Genomic DNA, 26673 nt, shown 5'->3' on the forward strand with positions numbered 1-26673 from the left:
AGCACCAATATCGAACCCCAAAAGAATCCCAGCCAAACTGAGTTGCTGACTTCAAGTGACTTGAATTCAGGAAAACTGTGATGAGTTATGATGGCACTAACTGTGGCATATTTAACTTTTTTTTTATTATGTTATTGTGATGTAGGTTTCTGAGACTGAAAACATGGAAAGTGTCAAGAAATAGGGGAATATGGTATAGCCCGCGGGTGGATGAAACTGCAAAAGAGGGGTGGACGCCCCTTGAGTGGGGGCCATGGGGACCAGGCTGCCATGTTAGGCAAAGGAGGGAGGGAAGGCGAGCTCCGGGAAAGAGTGGGGCGCTACACTGTACGCAGAGAGGGAGGGAAGGGGGTGGAGGAGCGGGAGCGGAGGGGAGGGGAGGAGAGGGAAAGTGGGAAAGGAGTAGAGGAGTAGACGGAGCCGGAGGTTAACCCTGCGCGGCGCTCCGGGTGGCGAGGCGCCCCGGTCCGCGCGCGTGGCGGAGCCTCCCGGCGCGGGATAGACCCATGTCGCGCACGCGGCGGGTCCCGGGACCCCAGCGGGAGTGCCGCGTCTGGTCGCCGCAGTCGCGGGGAGTCTGAGTTGCGGGCCACGCGGGAGTGGCGGTGGCGAGCCATCTGGTCGTTATGAGGACGGATCTAAAATGACCAGCAAACGGAGACCTTTCCAAACGCAGCTCAGGAGATCCATCAGTGAGCAGTTACGGGACTCCACGGCCAGAGCCTGGGATCTGCTGTGGAAAAACGTCCGGGACAGACGGCTGGCAGGTCGGTGCCCCCCAGACGCCGGGACCGCGGGGGCGGGAAGAGGCGCCAGCCGCGTTGCCCGCCCTGGCCCGCCGCCCCGCCGCCAGCGGGGTCCTGGGCACAGGTTTCCGAGCCCAAGGCTGGGGCGAGCTGGCTGCCTGCACCACCCTCCCTGGGCTGGGCCCCCTCCCGTCCGCCGCGCCCCTGGGTGGGTGTGGGCTCCGCGCCCGGCGCGCGTACTGACAGCCCGGCCTGGTGCTCCATGCGGGCAGGGAGAGGGCCGGGCAGCCGCCTCGCCCTATTCCTCATCCCATCCCATCTCGTCCCATCCCACCCCAGTGAATAAGTGCCCAGACCAAGAGGCCCTCGGTGAGGGCCGCCCCTCTCCCAACTTCCCCTTTTCCACGTGGGGCACATTCATTGAGTGCGCGGGAGGGAGAGCCAGTACAAGGCAAGGGAGCATATCCAAAGCGTCTGGGGGTGGGGGGCGACGATTCGAAGGAAGACAGGTGGACAGCTGTTGAAGCAAGTGGCTGGCTGTCCACCGTCCCTGTCCCTGTCCAGTTGTGAATCAGACTCTCCTCACTTTGGGGTCGCAATAAAAGGCCTCCCTTCGGGAAAACATTGCCCAATCAGAGGAAGAGAGGAGGTGTATTTTGAGTCAAGGTGTCCTTAACAATTCTCACTTGGGTCCGGCCTTCCTGAGCACTAACCTCAGCCTCTCGCTGGGGCCCCACTTCTGTGCATGTTCCATGGAACCATCGCCAGGCAGGGCCACGGGTGCAAGGAGTGGTTCGGCCATCTCAGAGCCCTCATTAGGAGATTTAGGTCTCTTTAGTAACTGCATCCTACCTGCCCCAGTAAAGGAAAGTGGCCCAACTCCATAGCACAGTTCCTGAGCAGTGTTGGGTTTAGTACCTCCTTTCCACCAAGGAAGTTGGAAGATGCTTCAGGAATCAGGGAAAGTGAGATTGGAAGGGCCCTGAGGTGTCAGTGAGTTGCGTCTGTGCTCCTTGTTGCCTCTGTGTCCTTTCCAGGACTGTCTGAATTGGGCAATAACTGCAGGGGTGGGAGAAAGTTCTAGAGAGGAAGAAGGTATGAAGCCTGGGCACAAGGAAAAGATGCCTAGGTAAAGTGGGAGATTTAACCTCCTCTGGGCTTCTCCTTCTTTTCCTTACTTAGAATGTAAAACAAGCAGTTTGCTGGATGTTCTTCCCTTAAACCCACGCAAACATATCCGCCATCAGCTGACAGCATTCTGAAGTAGATGCCCAGAGTCTACATAACCTTGAGCAGAAGGTCCTTCTCAAGCTAACTAAATTGCAAGTAGGGATTATGGACGATTCCAACACTCAATGTTGTGAGCATAAAATGTTTGTCCCGTATTTTCTCTCCAAAACAGTGCCCACATTTAGTAAGCACCCAAGAAATAAACAAACTTTTTGGCCTGGACACAGAAATAAATTGTGGTCACCCAGTAGTTCTGACTGTTGATTTTTAAAGACCTGTATGTGTATTGTAGACCTCAATTAATAACAATTAATAACTTGCTCTGTTATTGTGCTACATTGTATAATCTACATGATGGATGGTGTTAGAGAAATTTTTGTGGCCTAGTAAACTTTTGTTGCTTCATAGCTTCAGAATGCTTACTGCAAATGTCTCTTTCATAGCTTCTGTTATTTAAGTTTGTTAAGTTTGTTAAATCAATGGATCCTCAGGACACAAGAAGTCTTTCCAGGAGGGCTGCCAAGGCTCTGCTGGGTTTTTATAGAAGCTGAGACCAAAGATGACTGCAGCCCTGTCCTTTTTAAAAGGACATCTGGGAAGGAAGAGAGTGTAATGTAAAGACTTTAAGCTATTAAGATTGTTCAGGAAAGTCATATATTCATGTGAATTTTGTATTGCAGTTAAGGTGGTAGAGGGAAAAAGTTTTGATTCTGGAAAATAAAGTATAGGTAGAGACTTTAAGACCATGAATATCTAGAAATTAAGGCTAAAAGTGGCTTCAGAATGGTAAGTATAAGAGTTCTTTCAGAGTAGCTCAATTATTTTTTAAAATAGAGGTATGAGGTTTTAAAATGTTTAATCAGAATATTAATATCTGCTTACCCATAATCTGCTTACCACTCTGCTAACAGTAGATGCCAGCAGGTCATTCAACTGGGACCAAACAATCTTCTGTGAAGCAGACTTCAACTTCTGCTTCTCTAAGCAAGCTGGGATGCTTGCCACAAAACCCAGCCAACTCCATGAAGGAGCTTTTAGATGCAAATTGATTTTCTTGGGTTTTCTTGCTAAGGTAGCTAAAATATGGAACTTTGGCCATGAGACACTGAAATACTTAAGTTATTAATGTTGGCATCAATTCTAGGTGAAAGTGTTCTTCATTTGTAAAAGTGTTCTTTGTATGGTTCAGTTCAAAATATCAAAATAACCGACTATAGTCATGTATGGCTTAACGATGGGGATATGTTCAGAGAAATGTGTCCTTAGGCAATTTCATCATTGTGAGACTCTCATAGAGTACACTTACACAAACCTAGATGGTATAGCCTACTACACACCTACGCTGTGTGGTATGGCCTATTGCTCCTAGACTGCAAACCTGTACATCATGTTACCTACTGAATACTGTCAGCAGTTGTAACACATTGGTAAATATTTGTGTATCTAAAATATCTAAACATAGAAAAGGTACAGTAAAAATACAATATTATAAGCTGATAGGACCACTGTCTTATATGCAGTCCAGCATGTCTTTGACCAAAACATCATTAATGTGGCATATATGAATGTTCCCCAGGAGGGCATCTATCCTGCCAAGAGATAATAGGCTATTGGGATTTTTTTGTTTTTGTTTTGCTTTTTATCTTTTTCTATCAGATAAGTTTTGTGCTAGGACTTCTTTAACTTGCCTAAAATTTTCTTCTTAGTACACTTAGTCAATGGAAGTGTTCAAAGTACTTTATAACAAACTTGTGGTTGTTGTCTAGAGCATTCTGAAGGTATTTGATTCTCCCTTCTGCTTTTTTATGTGCCAAGGAAGAAAATCCTTCCTCGAACTCACTCTTCTGTTCATGAAAGGCTGTCTTGTCTACTGAACAGAAAGACAAAAAGAAGTAGAACTTTTTGAAGCCTGTGAGTTTCTGTGCTGTGGGATGTGGAACCATATTCAGGAAGGAGGGAATCATATGTAATTGGGAAAAGCATTTCTTTTGTTTTTTTTGGTAAACAATGAACATTTATTATCCTTCAATTTTGGGGGGTGTTCAGGAGTCCAGGGGAGTTTAGATGAGTGGTTTTGGCTCAGGGTCTCTCATGAGATTGCATTCAAGTGGTTAGCTGGGGCGACAGTCATCTGAAAGCTTGATTGGGGCTGGTGGACCTGCTTCCAAGCTTCCTCATGTAGGTGTTGACCGGCATTGGTTTCTCTCTGGCTGTTGACTGGAGGCTTCGGTTCCTTTCCATGTGTGTCTGACCATACGACATGGCAGACATCTGAGGGGGAGAGGAAGAGCATGCACTCAAGACAGAAGCTGCAGTCTTTATAACCTCATCTTGGAAGTGACCTGTCATTATTTCTACTGTATGCTGCTGCAATGTGGGTGGGAACTGACTACACAAGAGGTGGCTTCTAGGAAGTGGGGATTATTGGGGGTCAACTTGGAGGCTGGGTACCACAGGTACAAAAGCATTTATTAAGATTGTTCTTAGTAAATGCCAGTTCACATCTGAAATCTTCCTAATAAGGAATCCCAAAAGTAAGACAAGTTTTTGTTTGAGCAAACAGCCTGGAAAAAGTATTTCTTAACACTGGTCACAGTGACACAAATGGTGAAACCAATGGAAGGATAAGATGTGAATGATGTTCAATATGTTCATTTCATTGCAAAATTATGAAAGGGAGTTATTGTTAAACTGATATTGGGAGCCTTTCTTGGGCTTTCCAGTTCTATGGTAATTGCTAAATTTCTTCCAAATTGTGGCATTTTGCCAATGCCTTCTTCTTAATTTCCCATGATTCTACTCCTCTTAGGGGTCAGCAAGAGTTTTTCTCACTGTCATCTCAATATTCATTATTGCAATAATGGTAGTAATGTTGTCTATTGGCCAGTGCTCAAAGCAGGAGTCAAATTCAGGTCATCAGAAGTCATATGCCATCTGTGCCCATTTCCGATTGTACCACACTGCCTCTTCCCTTAGACTTTGTGGGGACACATGGACCCCTAAATCTTTTTTAAGGCCCTATATCACTTACAGTTCAAATTAAAAAAGAATAAAAGAACTGGAAAAAGTACTCTTTCTCCCCCTCTGGAGTAACAAGGATAACTCTATGCATCTAAAACCTTGTCTGCTAACATCCCATTGGGCTCAGTAGTGTATGGGCTTCTAGAGATTTGAAACAGACAAACAGCAATACATCTAGCCTGTTGGGATCCTATGTGGTTTTCACTCCACCCACTACCATTGTGAGAGCTACAAGAATGAGATGCTGTTGTAAACTCTAAATGCACAGCAGGTTTTTTCCAGGTGGAGAGTGACAGGTTCTTTTGGTTTCCCCAGTTCCTTAATCAGCTGCCACTGGTGACAATTCTAAACTTTTATGGCATCATTAAATTCTGTAGGCAAAAACATACCCTTTAGTTTGTGGTGTTTGTAAGTAGCTTACACTACTTTTTAACTGTTAAAGTCTAAGAACATTCAAATGACTTTTTTAAAGCCTTCTGCTTCCTTAATTTAAAACCCTACTCTATTTTAATGGAAATTTAATCCATATGTTTGATTCCTTTATGCTCACTTAACAATATTTAGGTAGCTGGTGCACTAATTGATGTACAAGTCTTTTGATGTCTTTTATAGTCTCATTTTAAATCATTTATCTGAGATACAGGAAGTTCTATTGCTGCCAAGAATATACTAACTTAAAACACTGAAAAGTTTGAGTTTTGTTAGAAACATTAATTTCACCAAATTTCCGTGAGTTCTTGTCATGTTAAAACAGGTTCATTCATTCTCAAAGTCAACAGTCGCATCCTATGATGTGATGTAAACAGAAGATTGGTACTTTAATACAAAGCAAGATCAAGAATAAAACATGAAGCATAAAAAAGTTCCTTATTAAAATCTAAATGTGTTCCATAATATCAAAAGTACAGGGTGACACTAATTAATCTTTTTCATGTTTTTTATATCCCTTTTATTATCACTTTACTATGAAGAATAGACCATCCTATTCTGTCAAGGTTTTTTGTTTTTTAAACATCTTTTGAGATGGTACTACATTTATATGTGATTTATATTAACAAATAACCAAAAATCTGTCAAGTAAATATACAATTAAAACCAGAGAAGGACAGCACACCACTTATATAAGGGTTCTCAACTTTAGTGACACACAGGATCATCTGGAATATAGGATCATGCACAAATATAGGCTTGGGAGGGAAGTCAGAGCCAGAGATATAAATTTGGGAGTTACTGGCATATGACTATAAAACCTTGGAAGTGGATGGAGCTACTTAGGAAGATAGTATAGATAAAAGGACAGGGCCAAAGACCAAGTCCTGGGGCATTCTTTGTGTAGAGCCCAACATTTGCACATAAATATACATATGGGTGTCCTAAATTCCCAGGAAATTAGAAAGATAGCAACACTGTTCCCCAATTCAACATTCTTCTAGCACAATAGTAGTGCTATATTGAGTAATCTTTTGTGATAGATTTACTTATTTGGTCTCAGAACTGTTGATGAATGAAAATAATCATAAAGAATATATGCCTCGCTAATCACAATGCCTTTTTAATTGAAAATTACATTACAAAGTAAAAATAAGCATTTTAAAATAATATTAAAAGAAAAGACTTCTCAAGAGTGCCCCCCTCTCCATGCTCATAAAAAAGAAAAACATAGTTAATTAAAAACATGGTCTTATTATGAACACTTCTCTGGTTATTGTAACATGTTGGGCCCACATGTAATGGGGTAAGAGCTTTTCTTCCTTGGGACTTTTCCATTATCATGATACTCAGGAATAGTCTGATCAAACAAATTTAGCTCATAGGAAAGGTTCTGTGTATTGATTTTTCCAATATAGTGTCCATTTGCTGACCTTTATGGGTTATGCTTTGCCCATAGTAAAGTTGATTGAGGTATAATTTCTCAGAGAAATATAGATAATTAGCCTCTTAAATTTTTGTGTTTGTAACGACAGTTACTTAAACTTGACCCAACCTATCTGCAATATGGTGGCTAACCCTTGGAGGCAGCACAGTTTCCTCCTGGAGTTAGAAAAAACAAAGACCATGTTCATTCACTACTGGTGGTTGCTCTAACTAAGAGATACAAGCCCAGCTAGTTGACTGAAATGCCTTGAAAAGACAATTCAATATGATATTTTGTTAAGTCACCAACTTGATCATTTAGACAATGGAACACATGTCTAATGAAATTAATATCTACTTCTTTATGCTTTTAGAATCTTATGTTGAACAAAACAGCTTATAAAGAAAATTTTGCTTTGAGACCTTGTCATTTTCTGGGGGTTTATCCAACAGTATATTTCTATTTTTCCCTTTTGCAAGTTTAGTGATATTGCAAAATGAAAACAAAAGTGGTTTGAAAAGTATTACAACATTCCTGGGCTTTTTTCAGAGCCCTTGAATGTTTAGTCCTAAAGCAGTTGAGTTGAAGGACAAACATTTTTGTCATGTTTTTAGTTAGTCAATAAGTATTTATTGAGCCATGAAATAGCATCCTTGTCAAAGCATGTTGGGACAGTAATGCAGGATATTAATTCAGAACTGTGGTTGTATCCGGGTAAAGCACATAAATTTTATTATGCTGCCCAAATCACTTAACTCATCTATTTGACCAGAAATAGAGCAAGCTTCCAGAAGTTGCAAAAGGGCAATATAGAATGTGCCATGACTACACAATATTGTATTTGCAAATCTGCTGTGTCAAGACATCCTGCATTTTCAGGCAGAATATTTCCTTAGTAATATTTTTATCCAAAAATAAAATTTTCAGAATCTCATGGTTCTGTTATTTTGTACAATAGAAAATATATTATCTATAATTCATCATGGCATACTGTGTTCTTTGAATACTTCTTTCTACTTCCTATGTAGGAAATTGAAGGAACAATAGAGACAGCTGTGCAACTCCATAAAAATTAATGCATTTGCTAGCAATATTAAATTGGAAACTCTTATGCTTTATATCTTCTCTGCATCTGGATAAAATGGAAACATTTTCAGGCTTCTTGAAAGATCTTTGAAAGTGTTTTACATTGAAAAATAATATTTATTATTAGAATAAAAGTATGAACATGTGACTATCCGGGAAGAGTAACAAGTATAAGTTATGCTAATCTGTCACTGCATGAGAATGTATGAATTGCTGCAATGACATTACAAAGATGGCAAGATAGTACTTCTCTCCCTTGCCTGATGTTGAGTTACATTCATCACAGAACTCTTGAAAAACAATGATGGATTGCACCTTTCCTAGCCACAAGGAATTGTCCTCATAGTCTTGGAAATAAATTGCATCTTTCTTTTAGTGCCATGAAAAGACTTCATAACCAATGGACATAAAAGAGGAGCAATTGTTAGAATGAAAATAAGTCAAAAAAGCTTTTGCATATTTCAACTGTTGTCTTATAGACTGTTTTATTCTTTCTAAAAAGAAAGCAGAGAGGCTTTGTGTTAAGTGTTTGATTTCTAGCTCTTACATCTAAACCAAAACAATGACAAATGGAAAGTGTACTCTTAACCCTTTTAGAGCAGCAGTCCCAACCTTTTGGGCACCGGGGACCGGTTTCATGGAAGACAATTTTTCCATGGACTAGACGGGTGGGGATAGGGTGTTGTGGGTTGGAGGAAGGTGGTGCAGAACTCAGGTAGTGATGTGCAGTCCATTTCCTAACAGGCCATGGACCACTACCAGGTCGCACCCAGGGGTTGGGGACCACAGCTTTAGAGTAGCACCATAATTATGGGAAAGAGATTGAATCTATTTGGGATATCATATGTATAAAATCACAACTGTGTAATGGGTGATTAACATCTGTGAACTTAGCATCAGTTTAGTCATATGTTGATATAAACATTTGCAACAACTGTGGCTATAGTGCTAGGAACATTGATAGCCCAGTGTCTTAAATGCATATCATTTGCCTTTTGGTTCATACAACCATGTACTGGGGTCTGGGGTTAGTGGGATTGGATCATAATGTAAATTTATTGGCACAGCATCATGATCTAGTGGTTAAGAGCAGCTACTGGAACCAAGACTACATGGGTTTGAATCCTGCCTCCACCACTTAAGGAGTGGGTCCTCAGGCAAGATAATTAATCTCAACGTTTCTCAGTTTCCCTATCTTTAAAATGGGGCATAAGCATAGTACTTACCTCATAAGATTATTAAGAGGATTAAATTAGTTAATATTTGCCAAGCACTTAGCATAGTGTCCAGTCCACAGTAAACGCTATGTAAGAGTTTATTTAGGAAAAAATAATATATGTATACCTATAAATAGGGAATAGAGCAGCAGAGAGAGACATGTACCTGGTAGAGGAGATCTTTTAACCCCAACCTTAAATCACCAACCTTCTTCACTTCTGGATTGATCTGTCTTGTTCTCATATCTTATGAACCTATTCCAGATCCCATGTCCAGGAATTTCCAAGTGCTAAGACATTTGCCTCACTCTCCTTGCTCTGACAGGGATTTTTTAAAAAAATCAAATGCTAAATATGTTGTTAGCATGGGTGGTAGCATCTTGTATAGATCCATTAGTGTTATAGCATGAATCATTCATTATACTAACATTTTGTCTTTCTGAAAGATCATCAATTATGGTTTCATTATCAAAATCACCATCAGCAGTAGAGCTATGCAAATAAAAATTAATTTACATGCCCTTGGCCTAAATGGAATTTGATGGAGACCTAATTAAAATGAGAGAAGTTGGGTTAGATAATCTTTAAGGTCCCAATTAGCTTTAAAGATCAATGAGTCTATAAAACTAAACCATGAGTCTAAAAGAAACTTAAAGTCCTAAGTATTTTAGTTCCTTTTCTGTGTGGATTTTATAGGATGTTCGGATAGATGAGAGACAGAGGGCAGAAGTGCACCCCGGGAAACCTACCAGTGTCATCCCCCATGTGGCTTTGGCTCCCTGGCAACTTATACCAGCAACTCATAACTGCTACCTTCTGTTATTGGAACTACACCTGCCAGAGTTGAAGAAGGAACAAAGAGAGGGCAAGCCAGGAGTCCAGGGCCTACAAACACCCCTAAAACCTCAGCAGTCCCTGCACCACACTCAGCCAGGGCTGGCTGCAGGGGAATGTGGCCTGTGCAGTCACACAGGGCCCTGTGGTTAGAAGAGCCCCTCATTTGATTTAATGCTCTGTTGTTACCATCTTAAAATTCTGAATAATTGTTGAATGGAAGGATCACAGTTTTATTGTGCACTGGGCCCTACAAATGATGTAGCAAGTCCTGCACTCAGGGGAAGCCAGTCCCTTGTAGAATCTTGCCTTGCTTTGTGAGTTCACCTTCATCGATGACTTGGTGTTACATAGTAAGATAAAAGCAACGTGTAAATTACAGAATATTAGATCTGTGAGAGACCTTGGAAGCCTTCCCTTAGCCTCCATATTCTACAATCCACATCCTCTGTGCCCCTTGCTGTCGGAGAAGGTGAACTCCCAGGAAAGAAAGTACGTTTGTTTTATTTTATTGTCTATTGATTCTGACAGCATCATAATGAAGTAAGGCAGTAACATGGCCCCTGATGTTTGCAGAGTTATAATGATTATATTTTAGCTATTGTGTATATTGAAGCAAATATTTTAATTCGTTTTTTAAGAAAGTATTGTGGTGCTTAGATATAATAGGAAACTGGGACAAGGTACGACTCTTGGTGTGATAGACTTTCAGATCCTTGTTTTGAAAACTTAATTAAGCTGTTTCTTAATTAAATATTTATTTACAATGCCCATACTAGATTAATTCATTAAACCACTTATATTAAAATCATTAAAGCTATTTCCTGTGTAGGCTTCATGTAGGGTACTTACTCAGAAAAGGAAATTAGGAGAGGTAATAATAAAGCTATCATTTATCACCAGGGATTTTCAGTATATATCTGCCAACATTTTATTTTGTCATTATTCCCATCTGTCTCTGGGAAGAACACTAAACCTGACTGGAGTCTAGTCTCGTAAAGTTGCATAGATTAACTCCTCCTTTGCTAAAGGAAGCTATACACAGAACGCCCCATTTAACGATGTAAAAACTTTGTTTGAAAGTTATTATTTAATGCAAAGTATTTCTGGGCAACTGAAAAAAAGCGAGGAGCCCATGCATTTTCGTTTGCTCTCAGGTTACTTTGTACAAGAATGCGTTTGAGTAGTTCTGAATAGTAACACAAATAAGTAGGCAAATTCTAATCTATGTTGTAAGAAAGTAGACCCGCCTGACTGCAGGGCCTGGGAACCCTGGTGGACACAGGTAGTGGTTACTCGAGAAGAGAATCAAGTAACAACAGTGGCTTGGTCAGCCTGTTCTGTGCATCTAACTCTGAACACAAGAGAAGTATGAGATGTGTAAGCATCTTTATCAAAGAGCCGTAACAACTTTTACTTGCCACATAAGAATTGCCAAATCTGTATGACAGTCGTCAGTATTTAGAAGTTCAAGCTATCGGATCACTCCAGAGAAGGTCTCCTGTATTCATCCTCGAATTTAATGAGGATGAGAATGAGGATGAGAATTTAATTTTACTTGTGCCTGTATTTACCCCTAGGCCACAAGCTTCTCCAGGAAAAGGGTAATGTCTTATTCATTGTGAACATGCTGGCTGCCCTAGCAGAGCAGCTGAGTAGCTGGGACACAGGAGGTGTACAGTGAATGCTGTTCAGTGATCGAATTAATGCTATTATAATATTAACAGCTACTCAGCATTGTACCCCGTTGTGTGCCAGGCCTTGTGCTGAGGACTTCATGCATTTTCTTAGTTAATGCCCAGGCTTCCCATCAGGTACCACCATGGTCACTGTTGGCACATACAGCACCTTGCTGTGATTTAGAAAAAGGCTTCCTTTCTGGGCTGATGAACTGAGAAAAGGTGCCTCCTCTTGAATGCACCCATGGCTGAATTTCAACCTCTGCGGTCCCCCTTGGTTCTTCGCTGTGTGTAGGGCACAGCTGGCACAACGGCACATGGTGGCCCTGAGTACTATTACTACCCTACTCTAGGGATGGAGAAACCAAGGCTTAGAGAGGTCAAGTGGCTTGTTCAAGGCACATACCCGCTATTTGTAGCCCTGTAGGTTTGTGAGAGCAGCGTGATTCTCATGACTTATGGGATCTGTGAAATCTGGATGACCCCACGACCCACATCCTAATCATAATCCAGCACTTAGGAAGGCACAAAAGTTCGTGGGTGTCTAGTGACAACAGGGAACCATTTTTGGAGCCCTGACCCACCCTTGCCTCAAGGTAACTACAGAGTGTAAGAGAAGAAGCCGGCCGTGGTGTTCTGGTGCCCCGGAATCTCTGATAATGATGATGATGAATGAGAATCCTGAATATTTGTGTAGCACTTTATAGCTAAGTGTTTGTCCATTAATGTAATATGACAGTGGCTTAAAATCAATCAATTTTAATGTAAGTCCTCCAAGGGAGGCCGGATAGGTGCCATGATCTCTATTACATTAATGAGACAAATGAGACTAGGAAACAGTATGTGACTCCTCAGGGTCCCCTGGCCAGTGAGTGGCTGGCTCTTCTGGTCACTTTCCTGCTGCCCAATGTGAGCTCTGCTTTGTCCAGGTCAGTCAATTGCTGTTAACTAAACCTGTGCTCCAAACCTCACTGAGCACCGGAACTACCAGAAAAGCTTTCTAAAATTCAGACTCCTGGACTCCTCATCAGACCTACTCTGTGTGTGTGCGTGCGTGTGTGTGTGTGTGTGTGTGTGTGTGTGTGTGTGGCAGGGGAATGGGTATGTATGTTTTGGGTTTCAGTTTTCTTTTTTGAGACAGAGTCTCACTCTGTTGCCCTGAGTAGAGCACAGTGGCATCAGCCTAGTTCACAGCAACCTCAAACTCCTGGGTCAAGCAATCCTCCTGCCTCAGCCTCCTGACTAGCTGGGACTACAGGTGTGAGCCACCACACCCAGCTAATTATTTTTTCTATTTTTAATAGAGACAGAGTCTTGTTCTTGCTCAGGCTGGTCTCAAACTCCTGAGCTCAAGTGATCCTCCTACCTGGGCCTCCCAGAGTGCTAGGATTACAAGTGTGAGCCACCACACCCGGCCTGTATGTATTTTTTAACAAGCTTTCCAGGTGATTTGTTTTCTCATGGCCTGCCTACCACTGTCCTCTCACCAGCAACTTGAAATGGCTCTAAACTCTCACAGCTATTTCAGGCTGCGTGCCTTGTGCCATGGAGCGTCTTCCAAGTCTAGTACTTTTATCTCCCTTCTGCCTACCTAGGTCCTGCCTACTTTTCAAGGGCTGGCTCAAGCCTTCATGATTTCACTGCCATCCCAAAGATGCCCACTCCCACTTTGAGAGGGCCTCCCCTTCCATGTCGAGTGCCCTTTGAGGGACGAGAAGGCAGAAGGAGCCGGCAAGCGCCTGCTGTGCCTCAGGGTCCTGGGTCAGTGTTTATCTATATGTCGTCCTTCCATGGTGCTGAGGTCGTGGTTGTGATCCCCATTTTAAAGATGCAGTAAGTGAAGGAAGTTGGCCAAGTTCAGCACAGGTAGTAAAGTGCAGAGCCGGGGCTCCTCTGGCTTCAAGTACCTGCCTTTCCACTCACTTTGCTGAATGTATCAGTGGTCCTTGTCTCACCAGCAAGACTTCTTTTGTACCAGAATAGAGAAACCTTGAGAAATCTTTCACCTGCTGCTGTATAATCCACATGGTAAAATAACCTAGTGGTTGAGGAAATACAAGAATGGATGTCTTCTCTTACTTCTTTTGTGAATTATGGCCCAACAAGCTTCAAAAGGTGAATTGATATTGATAGAAATATGATATTATTTCTTTCTTTAAGCTTTTTCATATTACAATACAAGGGAATTCTAGCCAACATTCCTTCCTCTTCTTCCTCAAAGAAAGAGTCATGAAATGTTAGAGCACGCTGATGCCTTATAGATGATCTTGGCCATGCCACCCATTTTAGAAGAGCTGATGGAAACTTAGAGAGGTTAAATTGACCTGTTCCAAGTCACATGTCTTCTTAGTGACAAATTTTAGAGTAGAGCCTAACTTTAGGTCACAACAAGTGATTCTTGGGATTATGGGTGAATTTGTACTTGGCCACCCATTCATAAGCAAAATACCTGTCCTCTGAAATTAGTTTACTGCAGTACAAACTTTTTGAGGGAAAAGATAGTAGCTTACTTACCTTCAAGAGCAAAGCCTCTCCCACGAGATGTATTTTATAAGTGTTTGTTGGCAACCCGACCCACTGACTCAGTGACTGATTAAAGGAAGGGCTGTTGGACCGAAGGATGTGAAAGACATCTGCTTGCTCCCTCCTAAGTGAGTTCACCTCTGGTGACCCCAAGCCCTGCCTGCCCTGCCATGATCCCACCCTCAGGTGTTAGCACACCTGTCAGCTTTGTGGGTTTGTGCGAGATAACCTTTCCCTATCCTTCAGCCTCCTTCTAGGATGCAATTGAAAATTTTCATGTTAAAGCTAAAGGAAACTAAGACTGCTGTTGTAATTGACTGTTAGGGTGGAGAAAATGGGGAAGGCATAGTAGAAATTTAAACATTTATTTCTCATCTGTTTACAATGGAAATGTTCCTTTTTTGCCATCTAAAAAATTATTGTTATTACAGAGCTAGAGAAAAAAATAATGTCATTTTTTAAAAATCTCCCAAATCATATGACTTTATTTTTATAGAGGCTCCAAGGTTCTCATTCACTTAATTTATTCAACAAATATTTATTGAGGACCTACTGTGCCAAACACTGTCCCAGCAACTGGGGATTTACTGGTGAACACAGCAGACAAAATCAGTGCCCTTACTGAGCTTGTATTCAAGCGGGAGAGACAGATAAGAGTCAATAATTACATGTAACTGTTGTAAGAAAAACAACAAAATGTAAAGGAACTGGAGAATGAAAGGGGTGCTGTTTTGGATACAATGGTCAGAAAAACTGTCTTAGGTAGTTTGGGCTGCTATAACAGAATACCATAGACTGGGTGGCTTAAACCACAGGCATTTATTTCTCATAGTTCTGGAGGCTGGAGGCTAGAAATCCAAGATCAGGGTGCCAGCCTGGTCCAGTTCCAGTAAGGACCCTTTTCCAGGTTGCAGACTACTGTCTTCTGGTTGTATCCTCACATGGCATAAAGAGGTGAGGGAGCTCTTTGGGGTTTCTTTTATAAGGGCACTAATCCTATTTATGAGGGCTCCACCCTCATGACCTCATTACCTCCTAAAAATCTCCACATCCTACTACCATCTATTCGAGGTTGGGATTTCAATGTGTGAATCTTGGGGGAACACAGATGTTCAGTCCATTGCAAAAGGGCTCTCTGGGGAAGTGGCACTGAAGCAGAGACTTTCAGAGATCTGGGGAAAAGAATGTTCTAGGAAGAAGGAATAGGATGGGAATAGGAATAGTCCTGAGGCAGGAGCCCATGGAAGTGTTGGAGGAGAGACAGGAGGTTTGGTGGGGCAGGAATGCAGTGAGTGAGGGGGACAGTGATGGGGAAAGGGGTTGGTGGGTAGCGAGGTCCCTGCAGCCTTGTGCCTGGGAGTCTGGAGGACCTTGAAGGCTATATTTGTTGATGATTTCTTGATGACCTGCAAGTTTATGGAAGATTGTGACCAGGTACTGAGGTCACAGAAAGGAATAAAATTCTTTCTTTCAAGGAGCTTAAAGGAACTATTAATGGCTTCTTACAATTATTAGAAGAAATCATATAAGTCTATGACTTTAGTATACTTACAGAATGATTTTAGGTTAATAGTTGTAAAGATTTTACAAAATTTCATTAGAAATTTTGAGTTCTTTGATTATATGTAAGTTCAACCTTTCATGGAAAGCTGAATTTATCTAACATACTGACAAGAGGCAAGGGGAAAAAAGCCAAAAAAAAAAAAAAAAGTGCTCATTCATGGTGTACAACTTGAGAATCTCCACAGAACAGCTGCATTGTAACACTTACCCTTCTTGTTCACATGGAGTTGCTGTCTGGAATCCTCAGATATCCGAGGTGGTCGCCTGAGGGTTCTTCAAATGTCACCGGGGCAACAACAAAGTAACACACATGAAGCAAGCCCTCTGTAACGTTCTTTATGAAAAGCCTTGAATTAAATATTGCATAACACACCATCTGCATATGAAAGGCAGTGAACTATTAGAGAACCCATTTGGAAACAATGCTGAATTTGATTCCTACCTCCACTGATAACTCACTGGCACTCTTAGAAATCTTCTTGTGACCCGAGTCCCCTACTTGGAATGTGGGAGATATTAATACTGTATTTATGACCTCAAGGGAATTATGAGCTAAATTAGGGAGATTGTTGAGATGCTTAGAGAAAAACTCTCATCTTTCCCTACTCCATCCCTCTTACCCTTTCTTGGTCAGCCTTTCAAAAAGATAAATGTTCCCCACTCTGGTTGCAACCATTGCTCCCTACTGTGGAGATCCTAGCAAAACCAACCATAGTTAGCATTGCCTGAGTCCTTACCATGTGCCAGAGACTGTGCTAAGCACTTGACATGCATTATTGTATTGCATTCTAATGGCCTGTAGGGTTAGGACTATTAACACTAACATTTTATAATGAGGATATTTAGATTATAAAATATTACATTATTCTTGTCCTGGGTTCTCAAAGCTAAGGAGTATTCTGAAGCAAAGATTAGAAGCAGGTGATCTATCTCATGAGCCCTCAAATCTCTGAACATACTAGTTTAGAGGAAACTACTTCATATCACATTCTCTATCACCCTTATACGTAGCTTCTACTTAGTCTAGAAACTGTAGATAGAAATCTTTATTGTAGGAAAAAAAAATTTTGCACTCAGTTAAGTATATTAATTCAAAAACCCTATGGAAAGAGAGTCTATGAAAAATAAACCACATAGGATGTTTTAGGTGTGAATAAGCCAAAATAAGACAAACATTTAAAAATATATGTATACTGAAGTATTTGCATCCAAGTGATGTTAGTGGCACACCTCGTTATCCAAACAGTGCTTGAAGCTCTTCTCTGGGAATTTCCAACTTTTGAACGGCACAAGAAAATGAGACTGCTTTTTGGTCAGATTTCAAGTTTGAATCTCTGAAGATCAATCACCTATTTTTCACTTGATTTGGCCATGAAAGACTTAATTATTTTAAAGAGCAAATCCATTCTCAAAGTGTAAACATTTATCCACATTATGTATTCAAAAGGACAGGTTTCTTCCTCCTTTTAAATTATATTTATTTATTTATTTACTTACAATGATAAAAATAACATGTTGATTATAAAAATCACCCAAGGATAATCATACATACTTCTAAAGTATACTCAAAAGAGTATTTCAAGCAAGCCAGCATTTAAAAAACAAATAAATTTGGTCTCCCAAGAGAATTCCTTTAATGAAGACAGCAGATATGCAGCTATTACATGTATTTGATTAAATGGTAACGTTGGTTTTTAATCACATTATGTAGTATGGTGTTTTAAGACTGAAGTGCTAACTGTGGATAAATATACAACTATTTCTTAGGTGCACCACTTTTTTCTGGAAGGAAAATTATAATAACTACCAGTTTTTGAGGGCTAACCATGTACCAGGCATACATGTTATGGAATTTAATACTTACAGTTGTCCTAAAAGGTCAGTATTGTATTCATATTTCATAGAATCCAACCAAAGTTCATAGAGGCTTAGGAACTTGAACAAGTCAACATGGCTAGGGCTGTCTTCTCTTAAGACTCCTGCACTTAACCGTGAAATGTCCAAGGTAGAAGAGCTGCACAGTTATCTCTGCTTAAATGGAGGGTGAATACACAAAATAAATTATAAAACCGTCACTTGAATGTTAACGGACTACCAGAACTGAGGTGAGATAAATAAATTAATAAGATAACCTATGTGAAAGCATTTAGACAAAATCATTTTATTAATTCTCAAGTTTTAGTACAAAAGAATCACTCTGAGGTGCCTTTTCTGTGTACACAATCTAGGGTCTACCCCGTAGAAAGTCAGATTGAACAGGTGGGGGTCCAGGAACCTGCATTCTGAGACCCATTCCAGGGAATTGTGAGGCTACTGAGCTGTGAACCCCACTTTGAAAACACCATTATATCATGTAGCAGATGCTCTAAATACGGTTTCCTTTCATTTCCCTCAATGTCCGAGTGCAGGAAGAAACCAAAGACAATAGAGTAAAATGGGGAACTCAGTACATAGGGTATTGTGTCTGGCTTACATTACTTTATGGAAATATACCAAAATGAAATTTCTTTTCAAATTTAGCTTCTTGACTCTTTGTAAAACTCTGGTGTACAAAAGTGGTGTTTAATTAAACAAAGAAAGTCCTTGCAGAAAGCTCTGGTTCATAAGTCTCTTCAGGACTCTCCCACCGTAGGGAGCAGCTAGAGTGAGGCCAGGTGGGGATGAGGGGATTTCCTGTTTATTTGTGTTACCTATTTAAAATGATTTTCTACATCCTGTGATTTTTGCAGTTGTTCTGAAAGGAAGCTGTTATGTTTTTAACTCCATTGAAGTGCAGTGTTTGTGTTTTTGGAGGAGGGGGAGATGGGGAGAAATCTTTGCACTTTTCACCAGTTGGTGAACTATATGTTCTTTCAGCTTGGCTTTTCTTCTTCTTAGTATCAGAGACTATGTTAGTCTTTGTAGGATAAATGATGACTTTCTAAGGTTCAGAAGTTCTGTGTCAGATGGTTCTTTCAGGAGCCAGTGTAGGCACTTTTTGACTCTTTTTTTTTTTCTTCTTTTCCTCTCCTTCCGACTGTAATATTTGGATAGTTTAATTCAGCCCATAATGGAATCACGGGAAGGGGGTTAGAAACATTCTTTAAAGTACCTCAGATTAAAAAAAAATTGTGAAAAAAAGGATTTGAAATCCTAGGTTATACTAAAATTTTATATTAATTTTGAATTTTATTTTTGCATTTGTTTTATTTTCTTTCTGTGTATAGAATAATCAGAAGGTATGTGTGGGTAGAACTGTTGGTTGATAACCAGAAGCAGAGTATCTGGGAAAGGCCCTCATCCTATTTTCTTTTGGACCTACTGAGGCCTTATATACCAGGAATTTTAGGGTTTGACGAAGGCTGGAGGTAAGAATTAAATTGAACCTTCACTTCTTTGGACTCAGTAGGAAATAGTCTCAGTTGCACTAAAAGCGCAGTTGTGCCAATGAGGTGTTGGGAAAAAGAGACAAGCTGCCTGTGATACTGAAGAAAACTATGACAAACTTTTCGACGTATAGGTTCAGTTTACTTCTTCAAAAGACATACATATGAGATGTAAGTATATACACACACAATATATGTGATGTGTATGATGTGTGTGTGTATATATATGTATATATACACACGAGCACACACAATATATTAATAGCATATATACTTTTGATATACATGAAAGAAAAAAGTAAGTGGCCATAAAACAAAGATTCCGAATTCTATAAACACAGGGTCAGTAGGAGTGACATGTCTTGCCTAGCCTGGAAAATCAGCACCCATTTTCAGAAGGGAAGATTTTAGGGATAAAGTTGACATGGATTTAGAAGATCAATATGTTACAATCAATCTGCAAGTATTTATTAAGATCTTTTTTAATGGACTCAAAAGACACATACAACCCTTTTAGAGATGACACATGTATAGCTTTTTTTGAATTTCAGTAATCCAAATATTATAATTCCTCAAAAACATACAAATTTCAAAAATCACATATAACATCTCTTCATTAACATTGAGTAAAAAATTAGAAAGCAATGAAGTCTACGGGAGGATATGAAACACTAAACACCCTTTTCCCTGCAGAATTTACATGAGTATTTTCAAGTTGTTTTTGTGAAAAAGTTGTACAGGATTTTTTAAAAATTAGAAAAGCAGTTGCAACTACCTTGACTTTGAAGCTCAAACTCCAATTCTCTATTCAACATCAGCTTTTGGTTTTGTGTTTGATGTAGTTGGGTCATAAACATACATGTTGACAAAATCTATCTGGAATTTTTAATTCTGGATAAAATAAATTCAGTTTCTAAGTTAGGTGTCTGCCCTCACCCTTGGCATAAGGAGCTTTTGTTATGTAGGACTTGAGGAATGCCAAAGCTGGGGAAATGCCAGTTAATAGATTCAGACAGATGGATTTTGATGAGAGTCTGCACTGTTCACACCCCTTTGGCAAATGTTTTTGAATATTCTCAAGTAACACACTTAACTTGAAAATAAATATGGATTTGCTTACTTTGGAGTCAATAGTAATTATTATCATTAATAGTGTATAAAAATATCTGTTCTGTTTTTGCATCTTAGAGTGCTAAATTCACATGTCACATTATATCTCTAGAACTTTTGCTGCCTTGTACATACAGAGAAAACACGTTTTTAATTTAAAACCAGGCTTTGGCAGAAAATTATTTCAGCTGTTGTGAAATATTACACTTCTTTTTTTTTTTTTTTACCTCCTCCTGCCCAAAGTCAGAGCGATCATCAGCTGTGGAAATAGCCTTATGAAATCCTTGAGAGGAATGCAAGATCCTGTTGCTGTTTTGTTTTTGTTTTGTTTTTTTTCTTGGTAGAGACTGAGAAACCAGACCAAAGGGAATCACACTAGAATAGAAATCAGACTAGCTCAAGGAGCAAGAGAGCATTTCTTACTGGAGCCATTTTGTGGAGTCCAGTGATCTTGTCAAGAGTGTGGGGCATCTCTGGCCATATTTTTTTCCAAAATCCATTTTCTCCTGGCATTAAATTAATTGAAGGCCAGAGAATCAACTTTAAAGTATAGGAAAATGGGAAAGCAGGAGATTGGAGATGGTGGTTTAAGGTGGTATAATTAGAACATAAATACCGTACATGTGTTATCTCTTTTGGGCAAGGTACTTTGCTGGGTTCTGAGGATACAGCCAAGGAACAAGAGCTCTCATAAAGCTTGCATGCTGTCTAGCGAGTGGATTGCTGTATGCAACAAATTGCCCACGTAATTATTTAATTCCAGTTGTGGGAAGTGCTGTATAAGAGAAGAAGGGTGCAATAGGAAAGAGTAGCAGGAAGACTAACAGCATCTGTAGGGCTGGAGAATGCTTCCTTCAGGAACAGTGTTTGAGCTTTGTTCTGGAGGGTGGTGCCAATTCCTTAGGAGAAAGGGTTAGAAAGAGCATATAATGTGGTGGGAAGAGCATGCGCAAAGGCTCAGAATCAGGCAAGCACTTGGATCAGAGCAGGGATTGGAAGGCACCTGGTGTGGCCAGAGCACAGGGACTGCGTGGGAACCAACACTGGTAGAAGCGGTTAACAAAGCAATGCTGGGGAGTGGGCGGTTCTTCACATAATGGCTCTGGTTGGTGCTACTAATTTTCTGGCTGGAAGAAAAAATATTGAGACTTCACATTTCTTTTCGTACTCTGTTACAGTTCTTACCTGTGTCTATCTTCATTTCTAAATTTCTAAAAAAAGAAAAACAAAAAAGACAACAAAAAAATTTGATTTTTTTTTTTTTGGTGTCTCCTAAGAAAATCATACTACTGTTTAGAATGGCCTGGCAATTTTAACTAATTTAACATGTACCAGGACCATGTTTAGGTTGTATATCATTCAAAAACTGGAACATTAGTTCAAATTGGTAGAAATGTGAACTAGATTGCATGATCGTAGCATGTATTGGTTTAGGTTTTAAAGATGGTAGTCTCTTGTTTTTAACTTTTGGAAGGCCTGATTTATAAAGAGGAAAAAAAATCAGCTCTTGGGTACCAAAATAGAAGGCTTTCCAGATTCTATTTCTGAATAGCTGAATAACGTTTCTGCAGCTTTTACGTCACATCTGTGCGTCCGACAGCTGTTAGGTCATTCCTGCAACTCTAGCATTTGTTCATATTTTCAGATGTTCAACATTTTTCTGAGCAGATGTAAGTTTTTATGTTTTATTTCAAGAAAACACGCCTTTTCAACTTGCAAAATGTAATTTCTGGTTTGTTAGTAAATGAAAATATCAGATACATTTTTAAAATCTACTTACAGTGGTTTAACTTCTTAGCCAAACTATGTGGAGAACAGCATAAACAACGGTGAGAAGAGAGGGCTCCCTTAGCCTGTAGGATAAGATTTACCGATTTCGTTGTTTTGAAGGCTCATGTTACTAAGACTTTGGGCTGTTTATTTGTACATCTTGTACATTATGAAGAAATCTAAGCCATTCTTGTTGATTGTCATCATCAGATTTCAAAAGTTATATAAGTGAAGATATTTGATACAATGATGCATAGTCACAGTATATAAAATTGGTCAATGAAGTCAATTTGAAATGAGATATAATCCTTGTTAGCAGTTGCCTACATGTAAATCTCAACACTGCGATTAATAAGTAGTGAATTGGTAGTATCTGCTGAGCACCTACTTTATTCAGAACATTCTTTCACTCCCAAGTCATAGCAGAAGAGGAAAAAACATTAGAGTTCACAGTCTCTTCTTTATAATTAAATAAAAATCTAACTTGATATGCAAAATAAGCACCCTTGATGATACTTCTTAAAAAGTAACAAAATTTACCAAAAATAACAGATGAATGCTCTACAAACTGAGTTTTTAAATACCAGAAAAATAGAGAAGAAAACAAGCTCCCATCAGCAAGGATCACTTACAGAACTCCTCTCAGAGGAGGTGAACTTTGGCTTGGCTGCCGAGGATGTAAGTGATGTGGACTGCTGCTCAGTGATGAGGTCCAAGCCGTAGGGTAGCCCAGCTCTTTGGTGCTACCACCTCTTAGCTGCGCAGCTTCAGGCAAGATGCTTCACCACTGGAACTTGATTTTCTCATCTATAAAATAGGACTAATAACCATTTCCAAGTGAGTTTTAAATAAGATATTATATTTAAGAGAACAATGATGACTCAGAGTAAGTGCTTAAAGTGTCAGCTTTTATTATTTATTATCATTATTCATTAATAGCAATCAGGGTTATCAAGTGTAGGGAATGCTGTGTACAAAAGCACAGAGGGAGCCCAAGCCTATCATGGAAATATTCACTCAGTTTTAAATCATAGAAATGTTATTTCTAGCAAATAGAATACACTAAGTGTTATCTTAAATACACAATATTTAATGATGTCCATAAAGCTGATTGTGTGACTTTTAAATATTCCTAAAATCTAGAAATTATTCACATACATCCAGAATTATAAATGTGACTAGTCCGTGGCTGTTAACAGTATGTTTATAGTGAAAGAATGAGCTCATGATCACTTGCATAAACGATGGAGGGTGTGACAACTTCTACTGAAAATGTGTTAATCCAATTTTCATTTAGAATGATATATAGGAAGTTGATTTTTTTTATCATTTAAAAAATATATGTGGGTAGAAATGTGATTTAGAGAAACATGCATCAAATGTATAGTCTCAGTATACTTGGGGAATTTCCAGGTTCTGAAAAAATCATATAAATAGAGCTGGAAGGAGAGCCTAAACCACTGGGGTCACCTTCAGAAGAACATCAGAGGTGTGTGTTCCATGCCTTCTTCTCATGCTAGTTAGCTAATCTCTACCACATTACTCTGAGAAACCCTAATATTTTGGCATCAGCACAAGCCCCTGGAATCCTGGAGTGTGGCCTCCGACGAGGAAGAAAAGAGCCCTGGAGTTGAAGTAGGACAGCCTTCAGCTCCTGGCTCTAGTATCCATTTTATAAGAATACAGAGTCAGATCTATATTCTTGTATAAAATAGGTACCCCTAGACTTTGTGTAAAGACCACAGAAATAACATTTGCAAAAGTCACCAAACATACCTCCAGCTGCAATGCAGATACTGAACAAGTTCTCTTTAATTCTAGCAGTAGCCAAAGGCTATGATCGCCTTTGTCTTTGTTTTAAGCCTTTATTAGTGTGCTCTATGATTAGGGCTTTCCATATACAAACTCATTTAACATTTACAGTAAGCTACTGTTACACAATTTTGTAGAGGAGGAAAGCAAGGCAGAGTGAGGTGAAATAACTTCTAAGAGCAGGCATTTAGCAAGCAGCTGAGAAGGGCTCTGAGAGTGGAAGGTGTCATTCTGCATCATGCTACAGAGCCTCATCTGTATCAGAAATAGAGCAAGGCTACACAAGTTTGCATCTTGTCTCTCTTGGGGTTTTGTACAAATATTAAGTTTTTGTACAGACTTACAAACATTGGGTTATGGAACTGAAGGAGCCTTAGAGCTCATCTACAAGTCCAACCTCCTATTTTGCAAGTTTTTACTATGGACCAGAGGCAGTAAATAATTGACCCAACAAGGCAGTGATCTCGATAACAGTGAGGTAGCAGGTGCCCCGGTCTCCTAGTCAATGCTCTTCTCATTCTACTGTGCTATTTCTCTAGCTTTATAGGAGATAATTTAACTTATTACTAAAATTACATTCATTTTTAAAAAAAATTTTTGAGATATAATTTACATAAAATTCACCCTTATAAAATGTACATATCGATGGTTTTTAGTATATTCACAAAGTTGTGCAACCATCACCACTATCTAATTCCAGAACATTCACATCACTGCAAACGAAAAACCCCATGCTCTTTAGCAGTCACACCCCATTTCTCCCTACCCCCAGCCCTTGGCAACCACTAAGCTACTTTCTGTCCCTGTAAATTTGTCTGTTCTGCACGTTTTGTATAAATGGAATTATATAATAGGTGGCCTTTTTTGTCTGGCTTCTTTCACTTAGTATAATGTTTTCAGTGTTCATCCATGTTGTAGCATGTATCACTACTTCATTCCCTTTTATGACTGGAATAATATCCCATTATATGGATATACCACATTTGCTTATCAGTTTATCAGTTGATAGACATTTGAGTTGTCTCCACTTTTTGGCTATTATGAGTAATGCTATGAGCATTCATGTACACATTTTTGTGTAAACATGTTTTCAATTTTCTTAGGTGGAATCTGTGAGGGGAATTGCTTGCTTATGTGGTAACTCTATGTCTAGCTTTTTGAAGAACTGCCAAACTGTTTTTCAAAGTGGCTGCACCATTTTACATTCTCATCAGCAATGGTTCAAATTTCTCTACATTCTAGTCAATGCTTGTTATTGTCTAACTTTTTTATTATAACCTTCCTAGTGGTTGTGAAATGGTATCTCATTGTGGTTTTGATTTGCATATCCTTAATGACTAATGATGTTGAGTATTTTCCATGTGCATTTGTATGTATTCTTCAGGGAGATGTATATTAAAATCCTCTGACCATTTTTAGACTTTTTTTTGGTCTTTTTATTGTCGAGTTGTAATAGTTCTTCATATTTCTGGATACTAGATTCTTATCAGATGCATGATTTGCAAATATCTTCTCTCGAGTGGGTTGTCTTTTCTCTTCCTTGATAGTGTCTCTTAAAGCTCAAGTTTCTGATTTTAATGAAGTCTACTTTATGTTTTATTTGATTACTTGTTGCTTTAGATGTCATTTCTAAGAAACTATTGCCTAATCCAAGATCAGGAAGTTATATATTTATGTTTTCTTCTAAGAGTTTTATATTTTTAACTATTACATTTAGATCTTTGATTAACTTTGAGTTAATTTGTGTATATGGTGTGAGGTAAGGATCCAGCTTCATTCTTTTGCACATGGATATCCAATTGTCCCAGCATCATTTGTTGAAAAGACTGTTCTTTCTCCATTGAATTTTCTTGGCATCCTATTGACACATTCATTGTTATATTAAAATAAATGCCTATTCTGTATGAGTCAGAATGGGTGAATCAATTGTTAGTTTGTTGTATTGCTTTTCAAACTTATTGGACAATAACAATATCTCTATTGTCTCATCTATAAAATGAGAGTGATAAAACTTTAGTATTGTTTAAAACATAAAATATTTTACTAAAGAAAGAGGCCTAGATCATGTGATCTCCCAATAGATTCCAAATTTTAAAGCTCTAATTGAAGCTGATGTTGGTGAAAGTCCTTTAAGTCTAACCAACCTGGGATCATATCTGGCTCTATTACTTGTTAGTTTTGTGTCTTGGGCAAGTTAGTTCTTCATCCGGGAATGGGTTATTGTGTTGATTGAATAATATATAAAATGTTTAACAAAATTACTGGTCATTTATTCATCCATCCATCCATTCATTCATTCTGTAAAAACTCAAATGCTTATAATATGCTAAAATAGTGAATTAAATAGACAAAGTCCCAGCTCTCATGGAGCTTACTTTGTGCTGGAGGACACAGACAATAAACTAATAAATCCATAAATATATAAAATATTGCCAAGTAGGGATAAGTGTCTAAGAAGAAAACCAAGCAGATTTAACAGAACAAGGAGTTAATGTGGTGTTCTTTTAGTTAGAATAGTGAGAAAGACTTCTCAAGGAAGGTGAAATTTGAGAAGAGATCTAGATGAAAGGAGGAAATGAGCCTCTAGTTCAGAAGGATGTCTGTTTCAGGCAAAGAGAATGTGGAGAATTGACAGTTGGTGGGAAGAATAGAGGCAGGGCTGTTGCAGTAGGCAATAGGTGAGAGTATGGTGCTTGATCGAGGGGGTAATGAGACATGGTCTAATGAGAGTGCATTTAGAAGTCACCCGTTAGGTGCTTGCTGGTGAGTTGGTTGTAGGATAAATCCTCAAGATTCGGTTTAAGAAGTTGGGTGAATGAAGATGCCATTCAATGAGATAGAGAAGAGCATGAGGAAGAATGT

General features: G+C 39.4%; 1 protein-coding gene across 1 annotated transcript in view; it reads left to right on the forward strand.

The window, feature by feature from the left end:
* Positions 1–401: 401 nt before the first annotated feature.
* The window catches only part of STARD13 (StAR related lipid transfer domain containing 13), a 215078-nt gene continuing 188806 nt past the window's right edge, over positions 402–26673 (forward strand). The window contains exon 1 of the mRNA XM_045567736.1: positions 402–767. Coding sequence (XP_045423692.1) covers positions 644–767 — 124 coding nt within the window. The 5' untranslated portion in view covers positions 402–643. The remainder of the gene's footprint in view (positions 768–26673) is intronic.

Source organism: Lemur catta, chromosome 13, assembly GCF_020740605.2.
Source record: "Lemur catta isolate mLemCat1 chromosome 13, mLemCat1.pri, whole genome shotgun sequence".
NCBI classification, from domain to species: domain Eukaryota; kingdom Metazoa; phylum Chordata; class Mammalia; order Primates; family Lemuridae; genus Lemur; species Lemur catta.